This window comes from Bombus vosnesenskii, unplaced genomic scaffold (genome assembly GCF_011952255.1).
Source record: "Bombus vosnesenskii isolate JDL3184/JDL3185 unplaced genomic scaffold, Bvos_JDL3184-5_v1.1 scf7180000014007, whole genome shotgun sequence".
Taxonomy (NCBI): domain Eukaryota; kingdom Metazoa; phylum Arthropoda; class Insecta; order Hymenoptera; family Apidae; genus Bombus; species Bombus vosnesenskii.
In genome coordinates this window covers 1-10140 of record NW_022883326.1, presented here as the reverse complement: position 1 = coordinate 10140, position 10140 = coordinate 1, and the positions used below count along the sequence as shown (strand labels likewise).

The following is a 10140-nucleotide window of genomic DNA, read 5'->3' as shown; positions in this document are numbered from 1 at the left end:
ATGGAGCGAATTAAATACGTCGCGCCGCAAGGATTTCGTTACGTACGGTCGTACAAAGTCACCCGATACGTCGCAATATATTTCTACGTCGTGATCGGGGAAACGTATTTTCTTTAACCGTAGCGCGGATGTACCGGAGTTGACGATGTTGCTTAGTTCTTTGTCGGCTTCTTGCGCGGCGGCGAGAGCTCGATGGTCCACAGACTTTCCTATCGCTTCGATGCGTGACAGAGCGTCGGCAACATTATTGTCTAACCCCTTGATATATCTTATGTCGGTAGTGAATTGTCCGATGTAATCTAGTTGCCGGAATTGTCGCGGCGAACACTTATCAGGATCTTGGTTGAACGCATATGTAAGGGGTTTATGATCGGTGTAAATTATAAAATTTCTCCCTTCAATGGCGTGTCGAAATCGCTTTACCGCAGTGTACATAGCGAGTAATTCGCGGTCGTACGCGCTGTACTTTCGCTGCGCGGAGTTCAACGGTTTGGTAAGGAAACCTAACGGCTGCCAAGAGTCGTTGACGCGTTGCTGGAGGACCGCTCCTATTTCATAGTCGGATGCGTCTACCGCGAGGCTAACAGGTGCGCCAGGTATCGGATGCGCTAACATCGTGGCGTTAGCGAGGGCGCGTTTCGACTCGCGGAAGCTGGCTTCGGATTGCTCTGTCCATTTGATGGGCGCGTTGCCCTTTTTTCCTCCTTTTAATAGGTCGTTTAGGGGTTGAAAAATTTTTGCGGCCCCCGGTATGAAACGTCGGTAGAAATTAATCATACCGAGGTACCTGCGTAGTGATTTAACGGTCCCGGGGAGCGGTACTTCTACAATAGCGTCAACGCGTTCGGCTAGCGGCTTTATCCCGTCGGCGTTTACGGTGTGTCCCAAGAATGTGATTTCGTTCACACCGAATTCGCACTTTACTGGGTTGATGACTACGCCATACTCGTTTAAGCGTTCAAACAAAATCCGAAGGTGTTCGCGATGTTGTTCTTCGGTTTCGGATGCGATTAAGAAATCGTCTATGTAAGCGAACACGAAGTCCAGACCACGGGTAATTTCGTCAACGAATCTTTGACACGTTTGCGCGGCGTTTCGAAGCCCAAACATCATGTTGGTTGCTTCGAAAAGTCCGAAAGGTGTCGTGATCGCGGTTTTCTTAACGTCTTCTGGCGCGATCGGGATTTGGTGGTAAGCGCGGACAAGGTCGATTTTTAAGTAGACACGCTTACCGTACAGATGTTGCGCGGAATCTTCGATATGTGGTGGGGAGTACCTGTCGGGTATGGTGCGAGCGTTCAACGCACGATAGTCGCCGCATGGTCGTAGACTTCCGTCCTTCTTTGGGACGACATGCAGGGGTGATGCCCATGGACTCTTCGATGGCCGCATCACTCCTTGCTCGATCATTGTTGCGAAATCCGCCTTGACTTGCTTGAGACGATCCGGTGCGAGACGTCGAGGTTTACTGTAGACGGGTGGCCCGGGTGTGGTTTCAATATGGTGTACCACACTGTGTCGGATTTTCTCTCGTCCGAAGGCCGGTGGACGAGTTAGATCCGGAAACTCCGCCAATAGTCGATGGTAGACCGATTCGCCGATTACGGTTTTGATGGATATTTCTTCCGTCGTGGCAGCGTATCCCCTTGTTGATAATTGGGTTGTCGTGTCGAGGAGTTGTTTGTTTCGCGGGTCCACGAGCAACCCATAATGGCTTAAAAAATCTACGCCTATGATAGGCGTTTGAACGTCAGCAATTACGAAGTTCCACTCGAAGGCTCGTCTTAGGGACAGGTTAAGGCCAATCGTAGTGGTACCATACGTTGCGATGCGCGTCCCCAGTTGGCCGCGAATAGTTCGTACGCGTTTTTCTTGACGTGCCTATGGATTTTACTGCGGGGGTATACGCTGATGTCGGCGCCGGTGTCTACAAGGAAAGAGATCTTCGTTCCCTTGTCCGTAACGAAGATGCGGCGGGAACTCAGGCCGTCGTCTTCTGCCGCGTCTACGGACGGCTGGTCTCGTTTCCCGACTTCCACGTGCATGGGAAACGACAGCTCCTCGCGCGTTCTCCGAACTTTGCATGATAGAAACACAGACCGTCTTGCCGTGGCCGATCTCGCGAGCGCGAACGTCGGTGGTATCGCGAACGCGAGCGTGATCGTGATCGTGGTCGACGATGATTAATCATGCTCAACGCGTTCATCTGTGCCTGCAACTGTGATATTTGCTCGCTCAACACGTTGATTGCGGCGGCCATTGGTTCGTATACTCCAGCGTTTTGCGCTGGTGGGTCCATTACTGCCGTTACCCGGGCGGTGCGCTGAAAATCCTCCGTGAATTCTTCAGCGATCAGGTCCGCCTGCCGCAATAACCTTTCTGGGTCCGAATCGTCGACTGCCGCGAGGACACGCCTGATGCGGGCGGGTAATCGGTTCCTCCACAGCGTGAGGGTAAAATCATCGGGCGTGGCGGGGCTGGAGAGTTTTTTTAAGTGTTGGTAAAACTGGGATGGCTTTCTATCTCCCATCTCCTCGCTTTCCACCAACTTCTTTATCCGAGTCGCGTCCGTATCGGATAATTTGCGAATGAGCGCATGTTTTAATTTCTCGTAGCGTCCGATGTCCGGAGGGTTCGTCATTAGGTCTTCGACGTCCTGGAGCTGTTGATCGTTGAGACATTTTGCCAGCGTCACGTACTTAATGGTGTCTTCCGTAATTCGCGCTGCCTCGAATTATCTCTCCAGAAGGGCAAACCATGCCGCCGTGTTCGTGGGTAGCAGTGGAGACATGCTGATCACCTGGCTGGCTATGGTTCCCTGTGTATTACTTTCCATCGTCGCGGTGCACTCAAAATCGGTGGTTAAAAACGATAGCACTATCACGGTCACCTCTTTCACTAAATATCACGTTAAATCACGTCGGGGTCACCAGTTTGAGGTGGTATGGTGATGGGTGCGTAAGGAACTACTCTTGGTGTTTTTAACGAACAATAGTTTAATTAGAACTAATCAACAATCAGAGTTAACAATTAACAACTAACAATTACACTTAACAGACAATAGGTAACAACTAACAAATAACGATAGACACCGAGAGATCATTCGACGCGTTGCTATGCAAATAGTACCGAGGAGTTACACATTTAATGGCGCAAGACAGACTGACTCTGCTTTTGTTTCGGATCGCGCAGATTCTTCCCTTCGTAGCCCATCGATATCCCCCACTAGCGTGCATTCATTAGATGTGCCGCCAGTGCTGGCACGTGTATGCTCTTCCGAGAATTCGGCGGAAAGAGTGTGAAGATACCGATGGTACATTGGGCACGTCGGTGTTGCGCTTTGGCGGCGTCGCGCTTTGCATCCGGAGCCGTTGAAAAGTTCCGTGGCCCGTGCCGCCACAGATCTATAAATTTTAATATATTATACAAAATTATTCAATTAGTTTTCATTATTAGAGCAGCAATCAGTACATGTTAACAACAAAATTATGTACCATATCGTCGTTCACTGCTATGGGTATTTGGGGTCTTACAAAAAAGAGAGGTGACAACGAAGCAATCATAACTACAAAAGAAGTTCTAATAGCAAAAGCCGATGCATTATACGAGCAAGAACAATACCAGGAAATACATGACCTTCTAATAAATTATAAAGTAATGACATTATGTATATCACTTATAAATGTAGATAATAAAATTGAATATTTTTATAGGATAGCGGTGATATTGAAATTATATGGCGTTTGTGTAGAGCAATGTATAAATTGTCTAAAATTGTGAGTGAAGTGGATGGAAAGAAATTAATTTTCGAAGCTTATGATTTAATACTTGAAGCACTTGAGATAAAAGAGGATAATTGGGCTGCACACAAATGAGCATCGATTCTCCTTAATTCTAAGACTCTTTATGAAGGAGTAAAAGCACAAATAAAAGAGTCATATAATATTAAGAAACATATGCTGGTATATTTCATGATAATATATTAATATATATATATATATATATATATGTCGGAGATGAAAGAACACCGGAGCCTTTGGAATTTTGGATAATCCCGCAACATTGTAACCTAGAGTCTACTATAGCTGTAATTGAACAATTGTAGTTATTCAACCCGATTGTAATTATTCGAGAATTGTGATAATGAGCTTGGGCTCGAGGCGACAGTCAGTCGCCGAACGTAGCCGCGGTCACGGGATGAACGCTTTGCCTAACAAAGGTATGGAGTAATTCTATAGCTCTCCTTAAAAGAAATATTTGTGGCGACACGCGACAGTAAACATTCCAACGGTTTCTGTCCCGTGGCTCGCCACGTGCAGACCCTATTCTTCGAGTAAGATGATTGCCAGATGTCGATGCGTCTCCGCAGTACATGTTCGGCTAGCCCGAGGGCCCGTTATAAATCTTAAGGTTTAGTTAACTAAAGTCCTTCAAACGGACAAACGGTCTTTGTCCCAACTACGGGAAGATAGGGGAGACATATTTTTCAACGAGCGGCGTCTCCCACTAGCAACTTTCCCTCGAGGGCGGCTAGCATCCTTTTCTAACCACCGATATGGAGATTAACCAATTAGCAGCAATACTTTCTACTTTCTGAACGAAGGCTTTTCTCGACGAATCCGATGATCTCGTATCCTTAGACACACCCCGTTATAGTTTTCCTGTGTGGCATCATCGGGACGGGAAAGGCATTCTCGCTCGCGATCTCATCGATCAAAGAGTAACGCTTTCGCGATCAGTGATCATTCTCAGACTTGGACTTTGTGAGTACGTTCTGTTGTCATCCCGTTGGCCGCGGATTCGTTATTTAGCCCGAGAGCATCGTCACTGGTGTCGCGAGTGCCGAACCGCCGTGATCAATTCTTAAGACTGTAATAATTCTATCATTGTAATAAACTACGCCTGTGTGTACCATATCAATGGCTAATCCTCGAGAAGATTCATTTGACGCCCACAACCCCATTTCCAGTGATGATCCGACATATATATATATATACTTATAAATATTTCATTCCCTGACACAATGTCAAGCAATTGTATCGAATATGTTTAATGTCGCAGAGAGCAATGGAACTAAATCCAAAAGAACCAACACTTATGTACGTGCTTGGTACTTGGTGCTATCAAGTTTCTGATTTAACATGGTATCAAAGAAAAATTGCATCTGTAATATTTGGAGAACCGCCATCTTCATCATTCGAGGAAGCTCTAAAATATTTTGAAACTGCAGAGGAAATTGATCCCAATTTCTATAGTCAAAATTTATTAATGTTGGGAAAAACCTACTTAAAATTAAATTAAAAAGAGCTAGCTACGAAATATTTAAAAATGGCCCTTGATTATCCTGCAAAGAACGAAGATGATCGAGATGCTAAACAGGAAGCGCAGAAGTTGTTAAAGAAATTTTAACAAACTGGACAGAAGTTATAACCTATTATATGATAAATTGGAATTGAAGGGATAGAAGGGATAAAGAAAAATTTAGAATCTATCTTTTAAGTAGAAGTATAAAGTTTATTTACTATAATGTACAATACAACTTATGTGTGATGAGCCTGTTATACACAACATCTATTTACAGTTCCCAAGTAAAGTAAGTAGTAGTTCCCATATAAAGTAGTTCCCAAGTCTAATTAGTTTAGCGATCAGGAGAGTATTCTTCTTCTTCTTCTTCTTGTTCATCTTCATTCGTATTCCTGGGAAACCTCTGAATTGCTTCTGCTTGCAAGCTGGAGAGCAACTGGAGATATGGACGTGTTCGAGGGTTGCCTGGTCTTCGCCCCGTCCTTCCCGTCAGATGGTATAAAAGGTAGCGATGCAGGCCAAATTCCGAGATGAATTGACCACATGGGCAAATAAAGCTCACCATAACGTAATTCTGTGGTAAATTGTCACGAGATTGTCTTCTGATGTGCAAGCTATTGTAACCAAGCGGGCACTCTCCCATCGTTTTGTTATAAGGCACGATCTGGAAAAATAAAATTAAGATAGGTAAATAAACAAATAAAATAAATAATTTCAAACAAATTGTTTGAAAAATCAGTGGAAGAAACGATTTGAAGGAAATAAAATACTTACTGCTCCAAGTGTGGTGAAGATGTATAAGGACGCTTTCAATCGCGAAGCGCTTCCAAACGTGAAGAACTTTCGAACTCGAAGTACTTCCAAATGCGGAGAAGAATCTGGAAAAATAAAATTAAGATAGATAAATAAAAAATAAATAAATAATAAATAGGGAAATAAAATAAATAATTTCAAACAAATTGTTTGAAAAATCAGTGGAAGAAACGATTTGAAGGAAATAAAATACTTACTGCTCCAAGTGTGGTGAAGATGTATAAGGACGCTTTCAATCGCGAAGCGCTTCCAAACACCAAGAACTTTCGAACGTCGAGAATTTTCAAACGTCAAGAACTTCGAAGCGTCAAGAACTTTCAAACGTTCTGTTCGATAGTCGAATTGGGAATGTGATCTCCGAGCTAGTTGTCGGGCTTATATAGACGCCATTTCGCTTCATGTTTGCCACCATTGCCTGGGTTAAGTCTCTTAAGGGGGCCCCCTTATTAACAGGCTGGTAAAGCCTAAGCAGTTGTTCATTTGTTTGGTGTATGAAACACGGTTTAAAGGACAGACGTATTGTGCAGCAGGTATGCGAAACCTTCTTAATTACGAAAAGTCCGAGAATGCTTCTGAGAATATACAATGACAACAGAGTTGGGGGAAAGTGCGATTCTTATTTATTTTTGCCCCTTTAATGAGGGTCATAACACCGGTCCGCACCTTTGTTAGACGGATCGCCCGTCCCGTTGACCGTGGCTACGTTGGGCGGCAGGCTGTCGCCCCGAGCCAAAGTTCACCGTCATGAATCCCGAACAGTTACCATCGGCTTGGATAACTGCGATTGTTTCATTACGGCTATAGTAGACTCTAGATTACAATGTTAGGAGGTTAGGAGGGGCCCCGGCGTCCTTTCGTCTCCGACATATTGAAACATTGAACGATACATTTACCATCGCCTTATTATTTCTTATGCATTAATTACACAATCGTCGTATTAAGTATATAGTAAGTACAGCAGAGAAATATTTGATCGATATAGTTGTCGGTCGCTTGAGCTATTCCGATGATTATATTGTAAATATCGTTGGCTTTGAATATATTTTATCATCAAGGGACAGCTTCTTATTGTTGGTATTTGGCGGAGGGTTACGATGACGAGTGGTAAACTCCTTCTAGGTAGGTTCAGGGAGAGGACAAGAGGTAGCTATATAATTCAAAAGCATTAATAGTTCCCGTTTTCCTTCTGCTTGAAAGAATGATTTATTGTCATTAGCCGATTTTGCGAAAATTTGTTGAAAAATTTGCGGCTAATTTTCCCTTCAAAGTGTTCCAAAAAAGTGAAAAATTGAAATTTCGAAAAACCCTCCCAGCGTTACCTGGGGAAAACTGTTACCTAACGAATGAACTTTGAGTTTTTGATTTCAGATGATGCAGCACCAAGTTATGAGCAATTCTACTTTTTTCCGAGACACGTCCGAATAATTACTGCCATTGCCGTATTTTTTAATATTTCTCCGTGAAAATTTTATACAATATTCTTCGAATGTCATACTTTAATGTACTATTGGTTTTAATAAAGAGTATCTACAGCCAATCTACCTAAAAAGTTTTGATAAATTCCCATATATCGCGTTATTTCTGTTCGTACTATACCAGGATGGACGGCATTCACTGTAACACCAGTTCCTATATGACATAAAAAATAATGCTTTATCGATTGTATTATTTATTCAAAAATAAATTTTATTTTCTGTTAAAATGACAAAACCTTTCAATTTATTTGCCAATTCCTTTGTAAATAGAATATTAGCTAATTTGCTCTGTGCATATGCTTCGCCAGGCTCATAGGTTTTCTCATTATTCAAATCGTCGAATTTAATTTTGCCACGCTTGTGTGCACTACTTGAAACATTTACAATCCTTGATGGTGCAGAATCTTTTAAAGTGTCTAACAATAAATTTGTTAGTAATAAGTGTCCTATATGATTCACACCAAATTGCAATTCAATTCCTTCTTGGGTATACATCTTAGGACATCTCATTACTCCTGCATTATTTATAAGAATGTGAAGCTTTCTTTTCTTGTGTTCTACAATGGAAACAGATAATACAAATTATGCTATAGATCTATTGATTTAGATATAATAAGTTCAGGAAGAATTTCTTCCCAATTTAGTATTCAAAAATAGATGAACACTTTATACATATAACAAAGCTATGTTATTTCATTTCATTTCATACTCTAACATAGGATATGGTATATATCTTTCTTAAATTGCTCTGCAAAATCCCTAATACTTTTTTGAGATGCTAGATCACATGGTCTACAATAAACATATTTATTGCTACTTTCTACTACTATGTCACGGCGTGTCTAAAAAAATGATCATTAATTTTATAAGGTTTTGAAACAGCCGCAAACATTTTTCTAAATAAGTAAAACTGCACCAATAATTAACGGCAATTTTTTAGAAATAATCAATAGCATTAATTATCAATAATTTAGTAAAACATTGTACGATTTGTTTTTTCCTTCAAGTAATATACAATGTAAACGGCATAACTGAATTTGTAACAATTCAATCATGAAACAAATATACAATAGATTTTGATAATATTGATTAAAATGCAATAGTCCATTTCTATATATTATAATTTTTCTTAGTTTATTGTCATTGTTAATTTATATTATTTTAATCATAATTAATCATAATTCATCATAATTAATTCGGATTCTGTTTCGAATACATGTCAAGTCATGGATATGGATGATTCAAAATAAAGAGCGAAATTTAATACTCAGAAACGTGTAATGTATTTATCGCAAATATAAAATTCTATACTTTATATTTTATATAATTGATCGTATTTGATCGTATCAGACAGTAACAGAAAATAGATGAAGACACACACACACGCGCGCACACAACATCTTTACGATAAATCGAATTGAAAATATCGAGTTTTCAGTATCGAATCTGTCAATGCTGTTAATGTTTGCGTACTTTATTCGATTCTCATCTGACGTGGAATTTTCTAATTTTGCTGTCAGAATTACATCTGTCATAATTAATCAAATCTGAACACGTTGTATATTGTACAAATTTTTTATTTTTTTTTCTGTAAATACTATAATTTAATATGTCGTTACGGAGAGCGTTATTCGTTATCAGAGATATAAAAGTATTACAAAGAACGCTTATTCATAGAAGATTTCAATTCACACATTTCAAAGGTTTGGAATTATATCTAAGCACGATTTTATTTTTTATTACTTTTCTATTATTGCATAAGATTTTTAAACTTCGTTGCAACCAGAGAAATTTTCTAATTTTAGTCGATATTAGCTTTAACTTGATAATCTGACCGCTTGCAAATTGTAAGTGCAATGTTAATATTAATGATCTGAGGTGGTATGGTGATAGGTGCGTAAGGAACTACTCTTGGTGTTTTTAACGAACAATAGTTTAATTAGAACTAATCAACAATCAGAGTTAACAATTAACAACTAACAATTACACTTAACAGACAACAAGTAACAACTAACAAATAACGATAGACACCGAGAGATCATTCGACGCGTTGCTATGCAAATAGTACCGAGGAGTTACACATTTAATGGCGCAAGACAGACTGACTCTGCTTTTGTTTCGGATCGCGCAGATTCTTCCCTTCGTAGCCCATCGATATCCCCCATTTGCGTGCATTCATTAGATGTGCCGCCAGTGCTGGCACGTGTATGCTCTTCCGAGAATTCGGCGGAAAGAGTGTGAAGATATCGATGGTACATTGGGCACGTCGGTGTTGCGCTTGGGCGGCGTCGCGCTTTGCATCCGGAGCCGTTGAAAAGTTCCGTGGCCCGTGCCGCCACAGTACCCCCTTACCAGTGATAACGCTATATAAATGAAAAATGTATAAATGTTACAGGCAAGGGTGCACGTTCGCCGGCTCCTAACGCCTATCCGAGACCCGCCTGAAACCAATCAGGAAATCGAACTCTCCTGCCCGCGCGTGTGGTGTGATGAACTCTTGAGTCCCCTTCGCTTTGTTCGTTTCGGGCACCGGGCGGTATTGTTACAT

The 10140-nt window shown here is 41.2% G+C and overlaps 1 protein-coding gene and 1 pseudogene across 1 annotated transcript; one reads left to right on the top strand and one right to left on the bottom strand.

Annotated features, from left to right (window-relative positions):
* Window positions 1-3394: 3394 nt before the first annotated feature.
* Window positions 3395-5472, top strand: LOC117239452 (annotated as a pseudogene).
* Window positions 5473-7604: 2132 nt separating this feature from the next.
* On the bottom strand, window positions 7605-8434 carry LOC117239451 (retinol dehydrogenase 13-like; the record flags this gene model as incomplete). Its single annotated transcript, XM_033505011.1, has 3 exons — window positions 7605-7746; window positions 7829-8143; window positions 8326-8434. Coding segments are annotated over 3 exons (540 nt in total), but the record flags the coding sequence as incomplete, so codon positions are not given.
* Between the last annotated feature and the right edge of the window lie 1706 nt (window positions 8435-10140).